Source organism: Chamaea fasciata, unplaced genomic scaffold (genome assembly GCF_029207755.1).
Source record: "Chamaea fasciata isolate MVZ Bird 193981 ecotype frontalis unplaced genomic scaffold, bChaFas1.0.hap1 SCAF_1, whole genome shotgun sequence".
Taxonomy (NCBI): Eukaryota; Metazoa; Chordata; class Aves; order Passeriformes; family Sylviidae; genus Chamaea; species Chamaea fasciata.
Window position 1 is genome coordinate 147330500 of NW_027094086.1, and position 19304 is coordinate 147349803.

General features: G+C 40.7%; 1 protein-coding gene across 1 annotated transcript in view; it reads left to right on the plus strand.

Moving 5' to 3' along the window:
* Positions 1-19304, plus strand: part of RHEB (Ras homolog, mTORC1 binding) — a 39047-nt gene that overhangs the window by 17506 nt on the left and 2237 nt on the right. Inside the window, exons 2-7 of the mRNA XM_066201209.1 lie at positions 753-824; positions 7140-7207; positions 10321-10403; positions 14588-14644; positions 14745-14792; positions 15317-15398. Of these exons, the coding sequence (XP_066057306.1) occupies positions 753-824; positions 7140-7207; positions 10321-10403; positions 14588-14644; positions 14745-14792; positions 15317-15398 (410 nt within the window). The remainder of the gene's footprint in view (positions 1-752; positions 825-7139; positions 7208-10320; positions 10404-14587; positions 14645-14744; positions 14793-15316; positions 15399-19304) is intronic.

The window sequence follows — 19304 nt, forward strand, 5'->3', positions numbered from 1 at the left end:
CTTTTTATGGTCAATGTATGTGATTCATCATCTTGTGAAATCTTTCAAGACTAAAGGAGTTCTCATTTTTTCAGTCTGCTACTAAGTTCATTGCTTTGCATTACTCTTTAAGTGAAATGGGGAATGTTGTCTTCTAAAGTAGCAGTTAAATTGCTTTAAAGAAAAATCCAATTATACCACCTCAGTCACTGCTTAAAATACAGCATCCACTGGCCTGTTGTGATGTGGCAGTAGGAGGATTAATAGGAGAGTGTATTGGTCTCAAGGATTTTGAGATCATCCTTTTTGTCATGGGAAATCTGTCCAGTCTCCTAGTAAAACCAAATTTGGCCAATTCTGTCCAAGTTTTCTCTGTGGTTACTGAAAATTATTTTGGATTTTACTTGCTTCTTGACGGAAAAACGTTCCAAGTTTATCAGTTTGTTAAATTTAGTTCTATGAGGATTGTGCACTGCTGCTTTTAGATTTGTTTTAAACTGGAGGAGTCATTTAAATTATGCCCTGTTAAGACAAAAGCAGAACACATGCCAAGTAGCTTTTGCACTGCTTTTTATATGTTCAGGAGACCCAGTTACTAGAAATAGGCACTCAAATAAAAAATAGGTCAGTTGTCGTGTATAGATAGTTTAAATGAACCCCACAGAGCTCATATTGGATAGATAGAAAATTGGTGTATCTGATAGTAAGCAATGAATTGATAACAACCTGAACACTTCGTTTCATTCCAGATTTTTCTTTCCTTTGCTTTACAGGAAAATCTTCACTGACGATCCAGTTTGTGGAAGGACAGTTTGTTGATTCATATGATCCAACCATAGAGAACAGTAAGTAAATAACTGCCAAGCTCCTCTTCTGTACCAAACTAACTCGTATCAGAAGCCATTGGGGCTATTCATAAAACTTATGTGGGTATTTACATATTAACATTAAAGTCCATCAATTACCACAGAAGTTTTATTATTCTTTAAGCCAATGCTACGTTGTTGCAGCATGGGAATCGCCCTGTGCATGTTTCTCCAAACAGCTGAACTTTTAACACTTAATGAAGGGACACCTAATGAATCTGGCTCAAATGCACCTCCTTGTATTTTATGTGTGTTATGGAGCATCTGCTTCCCCTAATGTACTTGGGCCACTTTAAATTCCTTACGTCACACTATATGAAAATGTGCCCCCAAATACAAGTATCCCAGAGTCTCACATAGGATCAGTATATCCAGATGAACAGAGAGCCAGCAATACCCATCAGGATTAGACCACTACCTTAGAAGGGAGACTATGTGGCTATGATAATTTGATAATCTTTTAATTACTCCTTTCCAGCACCTGGACAACAAGGCTGGTACACAATCAGCTTGCTGCAAATACTGGGTATTTGACTTCTCAAGTGGGTTGTTTTTGTTTTTTTTCCCTCTTAGCAGTTTTTTTAAAAATAATTTTCATACCTTTATGAGTAGCTGGCATAGCAGCTGAGTAAAGACACTAGTACTAAAAGTGCACCCAAGAGCAAAAAGTCATTTCAGAGGGTACCTGGCATTCACTACAATCCAGTCACCTCTTTCTGAGCCAGCAGTGGCCATAAAGTATTTGAACAACTGCAGTGCTGGGCTGAGTAACTTGATCATGTTGCCTTACTTTAGTCATATGGCAAATAAAAGTGGTTTCATGATCATAGCCCTGGGGTTCTTGTATTTTAATGACTTCTGAAATGCAGTGCTGTAGCACTCAGTGTTTTGAACTTCTGCAGTAGGATGTTAAGCCTATGTGATACTCTGGAAGTTTGAATGAAGCAATCAGCAGAGCAAGGTTTTTTGAATATATGTATGTGGTATATAACTACAAATCAGTAGGTATCGGGATATTTTACTTGGGATTATTTTATTGCTTAGAACTGAAATTCAAGTGCTACTTTTTGAGAAACTCTAAATTTGCTTTAGCGAGTCAGAGTGGATAATTTGGCCCTTGGTCTGAATGTTAGCTGTTATACAGATGTCATTAGTACTAACACTCTGCATCATCCTTTCTTACTTTGAATTATAAGTCAGGTATATCTTGAATTAAAGCTACTAGCAAAATACTGGGGTTTAAGTTTCTGTGTTTTAAATCTTAACGTCACTTGGGGCCGGTTATTTTTCTCTGTCTGTGCCATATAAATGCAAATTATTTAAAGTAATCTTTTAGTTTTATGCAGCTACATGTGAATGAATAAAGACAGAGAGACACGGCATCGAAGTCTCTACAAAGTACTTGAGTCTGTGTCTTGTAGGATTTTGACATGTTGGTACAGGATTTGTCAGGTTTCATCCTTTACCTGTTGTCTGTAGCTGCTGTTTGTAACTCTGTAGTTGTCTGTCTCACAACTTTAGGATTTCTGAACTATAAAAAATACTCTGTAGATGAATTTTGCTGTTATTTGACTCTCCTGTTTGCTTGATCTGAGTTTCTAAGCATTGAGCATGTCCTGGCCATGAAGACTTGTTGGGAGGGGGCATCTTGAAAACTTCCACTTGATTTCTTTCTTGTTTGGAAAACAAACAACATTATTCATCTGGTGTAAGTCTTGTGATCTGTGGTATGGCTGGAGCAATTTGCTTTCTGAAAGGTAGAGAATTGACGGGTCCTTCTGACATCAGAAAGTGTTGCTGGCAAGTAAAGGTTGAAAAGATAAAAGATATGCCCTGAGGCTCAAAACAGTGGGAAGTCTGTCCTATCTTTAAGCCCCAGAAGGCCTGATACAAATAATGTTTTTAAAATGGTGCTGTGAAGAACAGACAAGAGAATATATTCTAATTTAACAGTAAAATTTAAAACTTATTGAAATTTTTTTAAGACAGATGTGAAACTAGTTTTGATGGGTTAAGTATAAAATAATTCTTTTGACTTAAAAATCTAACGCATTAATTTTTTTTTCTTAATACAAATCTTTTTTCAGTGAAGTCTTTGGACACTCCCAGCTGTGTTTCTGATTCTGTGTAGGGTCATAAGATGCAAAGTACATGATCAGCTCTTAGACTTTACCTAGCTCGTGATTTCACATTTGCTGGACAATGTTGGCAAAAAGGGTTGAGAAGTCCAGCTTCTTACACTAGGGATAGTGTTGGAGGATGTTGCATTTTTCCAGGGCGTTATAGTAAGTTTTAAAACCTTTTCAGTTTCCTCTGGTGGTCGGGTCTACACATGTAACAAAACTTGGAAATGAAAAGAATACATGGGAAAGGATAGTCTGGCCTATGTGATTTCTGTTTTGTCGCCAGAAAATTGTTGTTCATAATTTGTAACAGTATTCTACCAGCAGTGAAGAAAGGCTAGAAAGCTGCAGTACTGCTGGTAATGCAGTCTTTATAATCTTTGTAATTTTTGTCTTCAAATAATAAAACTTGCACAAAATGTTGACTGCAAAGCTAAATTGTATGTAAGGCAAGCTGTGGTCAAGCTCTTACAGGAACAAGCTGTGTAGTTTATAAGCCTTGAGCGGTAGGAATAATACCTAATATTTTAGAAACTTCAGGTTTTAAGTGTGGAAATCTGCCTTTGGAAGTGATAAAAGGAAAATAGAGTGCATTAGATTTTGCTTAGTGTTTGTGAAGTTTAGGACAGCTTCACTGCTACATTTTCCTTTGCTTATATTACATTAGCAAGGAGCATGTTGAATTCAGTTGCTTCTTTTAAACTTGTGTGTCAGGAAGAGTAACTTGTATCCTTTTATGGCAGCAGTGGAGGTGAGAGATAATTGCTTTGGGAAAGACACTTTCCCTGTCTGAATGTCCCAACAGGAGTGACATCTCAATGGGTGGCTATTCTTGAGGCAGCCAGGTTGAGAGACGAGTGGAACTACTACTTGCAGGAATGTTGGAAAGAGAAGAAAGATCCTTGGCGAACAGGAGTGTGCGCAGGGAGTCTGTGTGGACACTGGGCTGGATGGGGCTCTGCAGGCAGATCAGCTCACATGAACTGAGATCAGTGCACATTAAAATGCAACAATTTTACAGGAATGAAAACTAGAACCTGAATTTGAAACTCAGATAGGTCAGAAGGAACAGGTAATGAAGATGTGCACTTAACTCCACTCACATCATCTTGGCAGGGATGTCTTGTGTTGGAAGATGACTTGATTGCCCAGGTCTCGAGTGCATCCTCCAAAGCCTGCCTGGCTGCTTTTTGATTTTTGTTGCAGTTTTAGAGGGCCTTCTAGCAGTGTTTCACAGCTCTGTGGTCTGCCTTTCTCCCCTAAATGGCCTCACTAGCTCCCTAAGGACAGGAACATCTTCCCCCATGCTTCCTACCTCCATCCCATGTTTTTTAAATACAAATGTGAGTAGAAGCATATTAGAAAGGGGCAGGGGGCTGGAGGACCCCTAGTAGCTGTGGAGGGGGCACCTGTAGGTTTAGAGTCTGACAGAGAATCTTCAAGGCTAAACTTTTACACATGCCTTGGCAACTGCCCTGCAAGGCTGAACTATGCCTCTCCTCAGGAGCTGCTGGTGAGCAGCCTTCTAAGGGGTGCAAGTGAGGCTTCTGAGGAAAACTAAAAATAGCTCTGTTGCATCACCCATCTCAATGTTGTGAAAGATGTCCTGCTAGATTAGTGGCAGGCATTGACTTTGGTATGCAGGCGAGTAGAAAGGGATGTAGGTTCCTTCCTAACCAAGGAATCCTTGCAAGGTGGTTGTATTTAGCTACCAGCCATATTGTGGCAATGATGTTACAGCACTCTTGTACCTTTCCTCAGTATCACTGTTGATTCAAAGGCCTGAATTTCTTTGCCTATTACTGTTTGGGGGATTTTTTTATCCTAATGGCTTGTTTCCACAGCAGCTGTCACTTCCACAGAGTTGCACATGCAGATCATTTCATTCATGCTGGTCTAATTGCAGTGTACTTGATCTTCAGGTAGCAGTGATCACTGGAGTTACATGTTGCAAAGTGTAAGAATGTCCTGTTGCAAAATCTGTGCTCCAGTTGATAAGCAGTGTTTGGAGATGCTCACATTATGATTTAATGTCAGGTCAGGTCTGCTGAAAAGTGTGCTTGGCCTACCAGGAAGAGCCAAATTGTGCAGGGATCCTAGTGTTGTTTGTCTTGTGCACAAACACAGCAGAAGTCCCAGGATGAAAGGTGAGGGAATTGGAAGGGAGCACTTTGGCTGGGTCAAGGGGACCAGGTTTTTCACAAAATTAAATTCTTAACTAGGAATGTTTTTAAAAAGCTTAGGCAAAGAAATGGAAGTCATTAGTTGTGACTTCATCGTCGAAGCAGATTTGTCTTCACACAACGGGCTGTGCTTAGTGCTGCAAGGCCCTGCACTGCACTAACAGCTCTCCTCACCAGTCTGTGGTGACTCCTTTACTGTTTCCCTTCTCCCGTCTCTGTCACACTCTGCTTTCAGTAATGATGATGATGACATCGTTGCTGTGTCTCTTCCAGGCTTCTAGAATAGTCTGAAAAAACTGCCATCTGTCCCTTTTTAAATATTAACTTCGTGATGCCCTTGAAGCTACTTTGACTGCAGAGTGCTTTGATGTGTATGCGAATTGTCAAGAGACTGGAGAGGCTGTTACTTGCACACACCTGTAAATGCAGTGTGTTTCCAGAGGAGTCTGTTTTCCCTCTGACTCCAAGCAGTGATACTGTTATATATCAACGCTGCCTGCTAACATCTGTTCAAACAGTTTGTCCCCATCACAGCATTCATCCAAGGCAACGAGCTGTTGTGGATCCGTGTTTTATAACCTAAAACTTTTCTGCAGCAGTAACAACAGCATCCAGACTGATTTGAGGGCAGCACATGTGCTAAAGCAGCTTTCTTAGGGGATAACCAAAGTAAGGCAGGAGCTGTCTTTGAGGCTCCATTTCAAATGCCATTTGCTGATTTTGTAATGGAAACTATAGGTACACTTTACACTGATGATTTAGATACTGTTAGCTTGGCTTTGCTGTTTGAATTGCTCCTTTTTTTTGAGGATTGGATTTATGAGGTGGGTTGAAACCTCCAGTTTCAGCTATTTCAGCCCACTTATTCAAGATAATGCTGACATTGTAGGGACTTGACAGAGGGACGGTCTTTGGCCGAGAGGAGGAAAGTTGGCCAATTCCATCTACTTCAGGCGTGGGCAGAGGCTGCACAGTAGGGTCAGGAATGTTCAGCTGTGCAGCTTTGGGACACTGTTGGCCGACTCAGCTCACCTGAGTGACCTGTTCATCTGACTCTGTTTCCCTGCTCATCACTGCAGTGACAGATGAGGTTTCTGAGGACTGTTACTAGTTGAGAAAAGCACCCCAACTAGAGGATAACACAGACTTTACTCAGTGTATCAGTACTGTCCAGCACTGGTCTTTGGAGTGTGTCTCAAAGGCCACATGAGACCTCCAGAGCCAGGTTTGTATGCTCTGGTTGGGACATTGTTCCTGCAGGAGCTGTGACACTGTTTGCTTCTGCAGTTGCATAACACAAACACTGAGTAAGATTCCTGGGCTCACAGCGCATTGGCATTTCATGAATCCAAGGAAGAGCAGCAATTCTCAGCACTTTTAGGGACTGAATGTACTTTGTGACTGGGGACTGCATAGGCTGGTAGCTACAGCAAATGTGAAAGTAACATGGTGGACTTAGCTACTTGTCATGATCTAGGTTTAATATAATCCTAAATTCTGTGTGTTTTAGCCCCCTAAGATTTTTCCTTTTTTTTTTTTTTTTTTTTTTCAATCCAGATGACTTACTTCATGGTATTTACATAAGGAAATTGCTTGAAAAGCAAAGAAAAGATCCTATAATAAGTTCAAACTTAGCTTTGATGCCAATTGAATGTGTCTTGTGTTACCCCAAATTATGGTTGTCTGGATCTTGTAGAAATGCCCCTTTCTGTTCCTCTTATTCCCTCTTTCCTTTTAAGAGAGCAAAGAAGAAGCTGCTGCATCCAGCGTGAGAATCATCTGAAATTTGAAATCTTAAATTTCTGAGTTTTGCTATCTGCAACAGACTAGTTAAAAGTGCAATAGCTGATCAGCCTTTTATTGCTACTTAAAAACCTGTAACTTGAGTTCTTTTTCTTCATGCCTTGCTGATAATAGCACAGATGAGTGACTTCTGATCTCTTCCTTATGTAATTCTGACCTATTTATGTATTTCTTGCTTGTTCTAGCTTTTACAAAACTGATCACAGTAAATGGCCAAGAATATCATCTTCAGCTGGTTGACACTGCTGGCCAGGTAAGTTATCTTTCTTTGAATCTTGCTTCCAAGTTACAGCAACAGGTATTCATACTCCTGCTGAGCCAAGTTGGTAGTGACTGTGCGTTCAGAGGTGAAAGTTAAAAATGATCCTGACTTGTTGTTTAGTCACTAAAGAACTTTTTCTTTAAAGGTTTTGGTTTGCGTTTTGTTACTGGGTTGGTTTTTTTTTTCCTATCTATTGAATGAGTGCCTAAGAAAGAGAAGAGGAAACTGCCTTAACTCCCAAAAGTTCATCAATAGCTTGTGATACTTACAGAGTAAATGAGCAGTCTTGCTTTAGATGAAGAATGGCACTTCAGCAAACCATTTTTTCATGGCTTTTTCGTATTTCTCTGCACCACCATGACTTGTATCCATGGAGCAGTCATGGGGAGCAGACAGATTCATGTAGGTGGTACTTACTGAGTTACCAATAAACTGGTGCAGTTTGTCTGCATTTTAACGTGATGGTTCACGTGTGCGTCCGAGCTCCACGTAATGACAGGGAGTGAGGAGACGGGGAGCACGTGTCCTGCAGCGTGCTGGGGACCTTTGGGAGGTGCAGGTGTTCATTATTTACAGGTACAGGTGTTCATTACATGGTGCTGCTTGGCTGAACCCATGCGTGAGAGTGCTGTGTCTTTTGAGAGACTATATTAGAAAAAAAAAAAACCTCATCAGGGACCACTAAACTCCTATATTTTTATCCTCAACTTTTTTTTTCTTTTTTTTTTCTTTTTTTTTTTCTTTTTCTTTTTTTTTTTTTTTGCTTGCATGCTCTTGCCTTCCGTGATCTCATACTATGCCGTTGGGTTTTTCCAAACTATGAGTAGTGTTAAACAATGTTAGTGTTGTAAAATATGCTGCCAGTACTTAAGGCTTTAAAGCTGCAGGACGACTGCTCATAGCTGGGAGACTGTTCAGAGGGGCTGTAACTTTCTAGGTATGTTTGATTGCTTTCTTGGAAGAGAGCTGTGTGACTGGGGAATAGCCATGCTGTATTTATACGGTGTCAGCCCTTGGTGTTCATCAGCAGCAGCATGTGTAATCACTCAGAGGTGTCTGAGCACAACACCAGCCACACGTCCCGGGGCAGAATTGCTGGATGGGGAGTGCGCTGCAGAGGAGAGGGTGAGAGAGGGGCAGGCTGAGGAGTGTGAGAGCAGAACGAGCTCCATTGGTGTCGCTCAGTGCCATTGTAACTGCGCTTGCGTTACAGCTCCAATTGTGTAGCGTAGTGATAAAAGAAAAATTCCTCTTTGAGGAGGAAATTGCCTTCTGGGAAGGCAGTGTGACTCACCACTAACATACCTCTATTGCTGAGGATTATTTAATGTTATACAGTATTGTGGAACCTAAATAGCTTCTTTCCCAGCCTGTGGTTATTTTCAGATTTAATTTTTCATGGAACAATTTGAACTTTGATTTCTGGCGCACAGGGTTAGAGGGGAGAGATGATGTTGGGCTGTGGAAGGTGTGGCTTGGACAGATTTCTTCTCAAGTCTGTCTTGCTTAACGGCCCATAGGGAGTTCTCATCTGTATACAGCACAGCAAGAATTGTATTGCAAACATGTCACATTCTTTTGAAAACATGGCTATGGCTTGGAAGGTTGTAGTAACATTGTTTAATCACTTGACAAATTTCTTAATTTGACCCGTAAGTTGCAGTGAGCATAGCAGCTTTCCTTCCATCTCCTAACAAGCTAAAATTAAAGTCGTGAATTAAGAACAGTTGAGATTATGACACTTACTCTTCTTGGTATTCCTCCTCTGTCCCGTGCCTGTTTACTTTCCTGGTTATTTACTGAGGTTTGTGCAGTTCAGTTCAACAGGGATGTTGATGCAGGGTTCACAGAAGAGGGATGTTAAAGGAAATCTTACCTAATACCAAGTTCCAGCTGGGGCAGTCCTGGGAAATTCCGGGTAAAGTCAAGCCTCTATGGAGTTGCACTTTCACCTTTTTTACACAGAGTTAGCTCAGATCCCTTCTGTATTGACTTTGGGATTTCACATCCAACTGGAGTGCCACTTTGGCATTTCAGAGAAGATGGGGGAGGGCTGCCCTCAATGTGTAGCAATAAAGGCAAGTGAGGGCAGCTTTTGCCAAGTGTTATTCTTTCAAACTTTTTTTGGTTGGATCTGTGAAGTTGATTTATAAAGAGTTTTTCCTCTTCTGCCAGTGAGGGAAGTTGGATTCGTTTTGGCTGTCTAGATTTAAGCTGTGTGATTGCACTGCTCCATCTGTTCAGCCATGACAATAACAGAGAGGTTATTTGATCTTCAGCTAAAATTAACATCTTCAAAGGCATAGGTTTAACAATTTGAGAACTCATACATTAGGAAGTTTGGCTCTTGTGAAAATGGAAACGTTTCCTGGGAATATCTGTTGAAACAGCTTTTTTACATTGGATTCATAGTGTTTGTGTTGCATTACCTGCAGTGTGTCAGTCTGGTTTGTTTGCCTATTTGGTCAGTCCCTTTTCTAGAGGGGTAATAAATTCACTGAGTAAGTTTCTGGTGGTTTTGTTTGGTTTTTTATTTATGTGAACACTTATCCTATAATATAAACTTACAGTTGTCATAAAGCAACTAATAACTGTATTTTTTTCATTTGATAAGCATTAGTTAGTAAGCCACAATTATTCACTTCCTACCAGATTCCTTAGGTAATTTAGATGTGATCAGTGTCATTTGAAATTGCAAACTGCTAGATCCTGTCGTCAGCTGTTGAAATTAAGATTTTGAAATGTATCACCAGCAAGATAAGAGGCATAATTGCTAATTAGTGGTGGGACAGAGTGGATGTTTTGTACTAATACAAACAGATAATTAAGCAGGGTAAGAGGATTGGGAAGAGCTTCAGCTCATCCATAGTCTTAGAGGGAATAAACCATAAAAGCTGTAGATTAAATTGTAGAGTATACAGACGGACTTTCAGCTGTCTCTTGGTTTGGTAAAGATGCCTCGTGACATTATGATGAAAAGATTGTGAAAGTATTGCCTATACAAAATGTCTTAGAGATGTGACCAACTTACCTGATGGTGATCTGATGGCATCAAGGTCTGAAGTGTGGAACCCTTAATTTTAAATGCAATATTCCTTCCACAGGATGAATACTCCATATTTCCTCAGACGTACTCCATAGACATCAATGGCTACATTCTTGTTTATTCAGTCACATCAATAAAAAGGTAATAAAATCTGTTTGTGTTCTTCTCCTTAAAAATTTTCTGGGTTTAGCTCCTGCCTCTGCTATATTTTATGTGTGATTATTTCAATTAATCTCTCTCCCTTAGAAGTACAATAGGAGTGAATAATAATGCTTTTTCAGAAAAGTCCCCTCAGACCCAAATGTCACAGACACTTTGCAGACTAATGTACAAGGTACCATGTAAGAAATGAGACAGTGTTAAACTACATTGTTTTGAGGTGTGAGTAAAAGTACTAAGGATCATTTCAGAAATAACTAGAGTTCCTTGCTCTTGCATCAGATACAAGGACAGACATAAATACAAAGCTAAAGGGCGCTGTACGTTTATGTGAAGGACCCAATTAGTTGCTAGATCATTCCTTCAGCCTTGTGGCTTTTTACAGTACTGAGATTCCTTTGACTTCTTGTATTGAATTGTCCTGATTGATCATAGAAATACTCACATAAACAGCAAAAGATGACTTTTGGACTGTAGACCCTCTCTTGGCATTCTGCAGCACATAATCCTCCCTGAAGGTTGTCCCAGAGGATCCCTCTTGTCCTGGCTGTTCCCTCTCCCAGAGTCCATCGTACTTGGAATCATGCGAGATCCATCAGCCTTTATGTGGCTTTTTCATCTTCTGTTATTTCCTCCCTTCCTCTGGTCATCTTGCTTTGTTTAAATACTGCTTATCCTTGAATAGATGTTGATTTCCTAATATTGTACAGCATCTTTATTAGGTCAGCTGAATATTTTCCGAAATTTTTGTTTGAAGAAAAGCGATTAAGACCTTAGACCTTTCAGTCTCATCAAGTACAAGAGAAGTTGATGCTCTCCTTCTATTTTCAAGGTAGCTGATGAGCTTTTTACACGTGCTGAAGTGTTTCATATATTTTCCTCTGATTCAAACAAAACTGGTCATTTCAAGCTCTTTGATAGACTGTCATAAAATACAGGTAAAGCAACTTGCCTGTTGGCTCATTTTCCTTCTCAAAGGAAGGATACAGTCTGGTTATAAACTTCTGCTGCTTACAAGGTCTTAAATGCTGAACAGATTTCACAGTTCTTCATTCTTGGTTTTTATCTTAAGTTCTGAAGTAGAGAAGGGCCAGCACGTGTTGGGCTTTTATGTGTATCTAGAGATACTGAACTACCAAAGTCTATTGGGTCTGGGTTTTTTAGTTAGAAGTTCAGTGTTGGTGCTGAGTAACTTGTATGAAATAGGAGTCAGTATTCTCTGCCTTAGGTAGGCAATGCTCCACTCCTAAAGCAAATACAAAGAAGTTCACTGATAAATGGATGCTGTGAGGACAGAAATGCCTTTGACTGAAAGCAATGTACATCACTCAGAGGATTCTGCAACCTGTGCTGTTCCCTGTTAGGCACCTAAAGGACATGTTCTTTCACAGCCACTCCATGATGCCTCATGATGTCTTGAGCTCACCAAGTGAAGAAATGAACATGTTTTCTGTGGTAGCATTCAGTCAGTTAAACCAATTTATGGTAAAAATACAAACAGGACAGACTGGGTTAAGGCTGTAGGTCAAAAATCTTTTCATCAGTATTTAATCTTCATCAGTTTATTCCATGTTTTTATTGTTGTTGTTTCTTCCTTAAAATTTCAAAGTGTCCATGATCCTGTCGTGTTCAATTCCTTATGTTCTGTATCAAGACAGTGTTTAGGTGATAGGAAAGATCTTCCACAGTACTCTGGTAGCTTCGAAGACTTCCCCAGACAATGAGATCACAGTCATCATCTGTCCTGACTTCTGTCAAAGTGTCTATATTGATCCAAATATTGATCCAGCTGGGTAAGGGCTTTGACAGCAGACTTAATAGAAATGCTCTTTTTAAAGTTATCAGCTTCCCAGCTAACCTCCAGTGGGAAGTTTAAATAGGACTTGAATGAAAGCTAATGCCCCACATTTTTCATATTCCCAGGCTCTCAGCAGCAAGGTCACGGGAAGGCTTTTGCTCTAGTTCAGCTTAATTAAATTCCAATTTTGTATCTTGCTAGGTTCCATGATTTTGTGTAACACATTTATCTGACAGCTAGTAATGGTGGGTTTTTTTTGTATTTCACACATTGAGCTGTTTGCTGTAACCCATTTGCTTGACAGAACTGGAAGGGACCTCTTACAGTCTCCAAATCTCAGAGTTTCACAACTTGATGTGATGGTGCTATTTTTGGATTGGTCAGTCCTTGCTCCTTTTTGTCCTCGCTCCTTTCAACATTATTAATTTGGAAAGCTTTCTAGAACATTAATTGGTCAAGCCAGTTTCATTCTTGGCAGTTCTTAGCAACTTGTTTCTGTGTCAGAATTGTGTTGGAGTTTAAATAGCACTTCTCCTGTGGTTTTCACCTTGGTCTGTTAACAAGGATCAGCTTGTTATTTGTAGTATTTTCACTATTAAAGGAAGCTTGTGAACAGTCTTAGCCAAGCAGATAGGTACCCAAAGTGGGGCAATGGAGAGCCCAGGTTCAGGAGCACCTGACAGCATTGTACACGGGAGCCTCAGGCAAGGACTTGCCAGGGTGCTGTGCTGCGGTGTGGCATTTTTCTGGCTTAGCTGGAAACAGCACACCAAACAGAGGAAACAGTGATTGTACTGTCCTGGGGTTTCAGTTAGCCTGTGGATCGGGTGCTAGGATCTTTCTCCTTGCTTCAGACTGAGAAAGAGTTTTGTGGTCTCTAGCAGATGGGGTTTTTTGGTAGCATTTTTATTCTCTCAGTTTGCAGGGTCATGCAGTTCTGTGTGTAGTGATGCCTCTTGACTCTGTCACAGCCAAGCTCCATTCAGCTCTTATTTTCTTAATAATTATGAGCATCCAAGATGAGTTCTCAAGACTAAAATTTCACTAATACTCTTTCAGCATAAGCTCCTTGTTTCCCTTAAAGTCCTTTCATTGATTCCACATTTTTCACTGATTCCACGTTTTCCACAGTGTAATCTGTAGTATCCCACTTGAGTTACCAGTAGCAATTTGTGCCAGACTAAGTCATGCTTCTGTTTACAAAGAACTCATTTTCTTGATAGGATACACTGAAACTACGAGCTGAGCATGGAGAGAAGCATTGTGTTCCACACAGTCTCAAATATTATTGCTGCAGTGAAACAAATAGACCTACTTGACAGAAAATCCATCTTAAATATGGTAGAGTTTATTGTTCTAGGAGTGAAAGGCTTTACTGCTTTAAATGGTGTTTTTAGGCATCAGGTCTTTGCTCTGAGCTGGAAGTGTGTTTGAGTGCTGCTCTATTTTTAAGAGTTTCAATTCTAATTAAAATGCAGTGCAAGTCAAGCCACTGCCTGTAGCTAACAACCTTGGAAACTGGAAAAGCTTGGTCCCTTTTCTGTTGTCTAGTTGCGTGTCTCATCCCTGAGCCTATGCCTCTCTTAAGTTATGCACTTCATGTACCAACATTTTTTCCATAGTGTAACCAGAGGAGTGCAACATCTGCTCTTCAACCCTGTTTATAGTTTGTTCTCAAAAGTACTGAATGTCAAATGCAGTAGATTTTTTTTTTTTTTGTGAAGTTTTTGACTTGATATTCTACAATACTGCTTCTTACCTCCTGTCATCCAAACTTCACCTACGTGGTAGGGGAGCAAACAGAGTATTTGAATAATCCCTGTTTCAGTGCCATCTTGCAGATCAGTTTACTCAGTTTCCATAGAAAATTAGAATTTTGGCTTCTTTTGGCTTTTACATAAATAATAATTATATATGAACTAAATGTTCATTAGAAACAATGTGTTCTTTTAAGATGGAGCTTGCCTAACTAATTACTTTTTCTTCCAATTTGCTTTAATTTGACATACTCATCCAGGATTGTTGGACTGCAGCAGTTAGATTTCTCACTGCAGATACAAACCAGATGAGAGGTGGGAGGGACTTGGGGTGATTCTGTGTTAGATGCATCAGTCCTGGGTAATGTTATTTATTTCTGCAAATACCATAACTGGGGAAGTTGTAAGGGTAGGCTCAGGCTGGTCTCTGCTGCTGCTGGGACCGGTTTGCTGTTGTTACACAAACGGGTAAGACTTCCAGCATCTTTGTAGTTGTGCATACATAGAGTTAAGTTTTAAACACAACCTACATATGCATTTAATTGCTTGTGTATTGGGTATTGAGGATAAACATCAGAGTGCATGTGTGACTTCATCCCTTTATTTTGCAGTTTTGAAGTGATAAAAGTTATCCATGGCAAGTTATTGGATATGGTGGGAAAAGTCCAGTAAGTAGTGACACTTTCATCTCATTTCATTGCAGGCATGTTGCTAGTGCTTTGTTCAGTATACTGTAACTGTTCTGAAGTTCTGAACTTTCTTTCACAGAATACCCATTATGCTGGTTGGAAATAAAAAAGACCTGCATATGGAACGGTATGTGAACTCCAGAATGAGGGAAATGCAAGGCAGCAGCCCGCATTCCTGTGGCTGCAACGTGCTGGCTTTGTTCTTGGCTTTCCAGAGCTAAAATCAAATTGTAGGTTAAAATAAGTTACTGGCAAAGGAATTGTGTCCAGAATGTGAACTATGAGCCATGAACTTCTGTTGTAATGTTGATTTTTGCTGTGAGGGTCCAGGGACAGTCATTTAACACTCTGGGGTTTTTTCAAAGTAAGTAACAGAAGTGTGTTTGTCACAGCAGCAACACCAGATGATATTACAGATTATAAAAACAAAGCAATACTTTGGGACCACTGCTCTTCTGGGTCACAGAGCAGTTTTACCTGGCCCAGAAATGCATTTGACAGCAGCCAAAAGCAAATGCTTTGGATCAGACTTCACAAGACATTCCTATTACAATGCACTTAAGTGCTTTGGTACTCTAAGGTATTTCTTGACATATCAGATTCCAATTCTTCTGCAAGTTATAAGAAACATATTTTTCTTTCTCTGATCAGGGTGATCAGCTATGAAGAAGGGAAAGCTTTAGCAGAATCTTGGAATGCAGCTTTCTTGGAATCTTCTGCTAAAGAAAATCAGGTAATGAATTTAAGAGTCACTTTATTCAAATGGCAGTGTAATGGATGACTCAGAGTTTCACTAAATAAAGGAAGCTAAAATATTTGCATGCCCTGTACAGATATTTTGTGTAGATGGAAGCAGAACGGGCACCTGCACTTTATGTACACAAGTTTTTTCCCTGCAACTGTCAATAGGAGGAGGAAATGAAGAACTGAAAGTTCAGCTTCACTGAATATATCAGAACACTTAGTGACAAATTAAAACTCACATCCATGGGGTGGGTGGAACAGGGTCTGTTACCTTAAACAGGAGTCACTGCTGGCAGAGCAGTGAGTTGGTGTAAGAGGACGAACCTCATGTTTTAAGGTGCTGGGCGGGCTCAGTCTCTCGAATGGAGGAAGAATCATTTTGTCTGATGTTTATGGTCAACAATTCTGCAAGTGTACTTGAGTAGAGTTGGATTTTTCCCTGAAAGAAAAACTTGGATTATGTTTTGTCACTAGATATAGAACACTTGGAGTTAGTTTATCAGTATTTCTGTTTCTGGCTAAGACTTGCATTAACCTTGTCAAAACTGGGCATGATGTAACCATGAAATTTCTCAATATCTTCTCTCTATGCTGGAGAGCTTCAAATGCATACCAAAGGAAATTAAATTGACAGTGTAAAGAATAAACCTGTTTAAAATGTCTGATCTTTTTTTCCACCCCTGTATTTTAAATGACTTAATACTTCTGGATTAGGCAAAGCTGTTGGCTGTGCTCTTTTTCATTTGGCATATGTTCACAATGTGTAACACCACAGCAATTCATATGCAGCAGAAGAGTATCTTACTGGTAACTTTTCTGGAGTTTTTATTGTTCTTGAACCAAGAAGAAAAAAGTTTGTTTATGTAAAAAAGCTACAAGCTTTGTAGGATGCTTGGTATGTCCTGTGTATTAACTTGCTGCCTGACTAAGTCCCCTGTACTGCCATGTATTTGTGCTCCTGTTTTAAGTTAAGCTGCCAGCTGGAGTTTGATATATCAAACATGGTACCCTTCAGGGAAATGAAAATAGCAATTGTTTGTCAGATAGTCAGAATCCTGGACAGGCCTGTACAAATCCCACCAAAAGGATTCAGAAGTCCTGTACATCCTGGCTAATCCTTCAGAACAGTCATCACAGGTTGCTGTAAATTCTGTCCCTCTGGATTCAGCAGCAGGTTGTTTGAGGCAGGTGCCTGAACACAATTCCTGCTTCATGCCCTCTATATAATACACTTGATAAATTTGTCCATCTTCAGAAGTCTGGCAGATCAGATGTCACTTCTGAGACGGGTACCCACAGCATGTGACCATCCTTCAGGCTCTCTGGCGTGTTTCCTTTGGAGGCTTGGGATGTGTGGAATAAAGTGTGAAGGAGCCCAACACTGGCACAGCTGCCTCAGTCTTCTCACACATCTCCAGCTCTGAAGAGGTGGAAGATTGAGTTTTGAGAGCCAAGTGTGGAGTCTGGAGCTGTGGGAAGAGGAGACACCAGGCATTGTAACATCCCTCCCCGTGAGTTGGACCAGGAGCACTTCTGAACTCATTTGGGTTTTCTCCTCCAAATCCTAATCTGACAGGATCAAAAGAGCTAATACGTAGTCTTCTGTCAGGACAGGGCATCTTCTCTTACTCTGAAACTGTGTTTGGTCTAGGGGGGTAAAAAGGGTTTGTTTTGAACTTGGGAACAAGCTGTGTTGTCATTTTCCTGGTACTGTGTTCACCTTACGTAAGCCAGCATTACTGGAAAAAGAAGTCTGTTGGCACTTTTTGCGTTGAGGTTCATCCAAATAATCACCTGTACTGGCTTGGTACTGCAAATGTAACTTGATTATACAGATTTATTCCAAACTCCTTCCAAAAGTGTTTCAGCTTCTCTTTGCTTAACAGAAAGCTGATTTATGCTTAAGGCATAAGCTAAACTGGATGAGGGATTTGGAACTTGAGCAGAGAGTTCAAACCTTCTTGACTGAGGGTACATCTGTTAATTCTCTCTGAAACCAAGCCCATCTGTATTTGGAGGATTTAGAGCAGAAATGTAACAATTTCTGGTGTGCTGGTCTGAGTTTGGTTGTGTACATGATGTTCTTCATTCTTCACAGTGGTGAGGAGAGGGGGTGTCCCTGATAGCAACGGCTCTTTTCCCCCTTTTCTACACTCCTGCTCTAACCCTCCAGCCCCCCAAAAAATCCTTTTTGGAGCATCTGTGATAGTCCGAGGAGCATAACCCAATTTTACTGGGCAATTAAAATAGTTCTATAGATTAATTTAAACAAACTATGCCTATTCTGCCAAGAGTTATCAAATGATAACATGTCCCAGAAGTGGCATGACATGGAGTAGATGGAAGGGGAGAGATGCAAAGATGAAAGCTGCGGTGATGATAAATGATGGTGGCTGGCAGGAGTTCTCAAGGTCAGATAGACTTGACTATGTGCCAGCTCCTGCAGACATGAGTGACCTGGTAGGACTTTGGGAGGAGCCTGCATATCACCAGCACATCAGTCATCAAGGGAAATCCCTGGGTTTTGGGAAGGCAATCCTGACACTTAATGGAAAGGACCTCTCTGAGATGACTGCTGGGCTGTTACTGTCATGTCTTCTCAAACTGCTTAATTGTTACCAGGCATGTTGAACTGCTTTGGCTAACTTCAGGAACTTCAAATCCTTTCTTGTGGAATTCCCTGCACAATGTCACCTAGGCAGAGTGCTTCATCTTAATCCCAGTGCAATGAAGTCACTCTTGGAAATACAGCCAGAAATCCAAAGTGGTCTTAAACCCAGGTGAAGCTGGAGGCCAACTTCTACTGGAAGAATTTGGGAAGTAACCAGCAACTGAATTCTATTCATCGCGCATTAGATAAATTTCAAAAAGAGCAAGGAAGTAGTAAAAAAAATAATTTCTTCTTATCAAAATGGAGCTCCCTTAAAAAGCAATTGCTTGGTTGTGCTTGTTTTTTCAAGGGCAGCTTCATCTTGGAGCTCAGAAGATGCACTGCTTAGTAGATGCTCCAGAGTAGTTTGGAATCCAGGGATCTGGCATGTTTGGACTGGCAAAGGATATGGGGGAAAAGCCCTCTTTTACCTGGCTATTGTTCAAATTCCTGTGCCCAGTTGTGTGCTGGGATAAACCAGTAGTGAGAGCAGCTGAGAGTTTCCTCTTTAAAATAATAAAACAGTTGCCGAAGGGTGACTCCGGCAGCGCGGGCTGGATTTGGGTGGTTGCACTTTCCTGCTGGCTCCTGGCAGCACATTCCCAACTCCCTGGCTGTGCAGGGAATCTGTCTCCCCAGCTGCCTGTCCTGCTCACACTGAGGGCACATCTGCAGCAGCAGCTGAGCCTCTGGTGTGCCCTGCTCGCTGCTGGGCTCTGTGGGCAGCAGGTGTTGCCCAGGCTGGCATCCCTTTTGTTTGCTCGGGGAGAAAGGTAGAGGAAAAAGCCAGATGGTTTCCTGTGGGCTAGGTGTGACCCACATTCCATAATTGGACCATATGGAGGCAGATGCATATAAAGTCTGGCTGCATCCTTCATTCCTTGTCACAAAACATCTTCCTGTGTTGTTTTAAGGCTCAGCCTAAAACTCCTTAGCACGTTTGAGCTGAATTACAAATTCCAAGGCATTCACTGTAGGACAGTAATTAAACCTTTCCAGTGAATACGTATTTTCTGTGAAATGAATTAACAAACCCTGTGAACTCCTACATCTTAGTGCTTCAAACTGCATGTCTTTGACAGGGAATGTGCAGCTTTTTGGTTGACAGAGTAAGTTGTAGATGTTTTTTAACGGGTGCTGTGAAATGTGGGCAAAAAGAACTTGTGTATTAAAATGAAATCATTGGAAATTTTGACTCTAAGGAAACGGTGGTGCAGTATATTTGTAAATCAGTGCATCACCAGG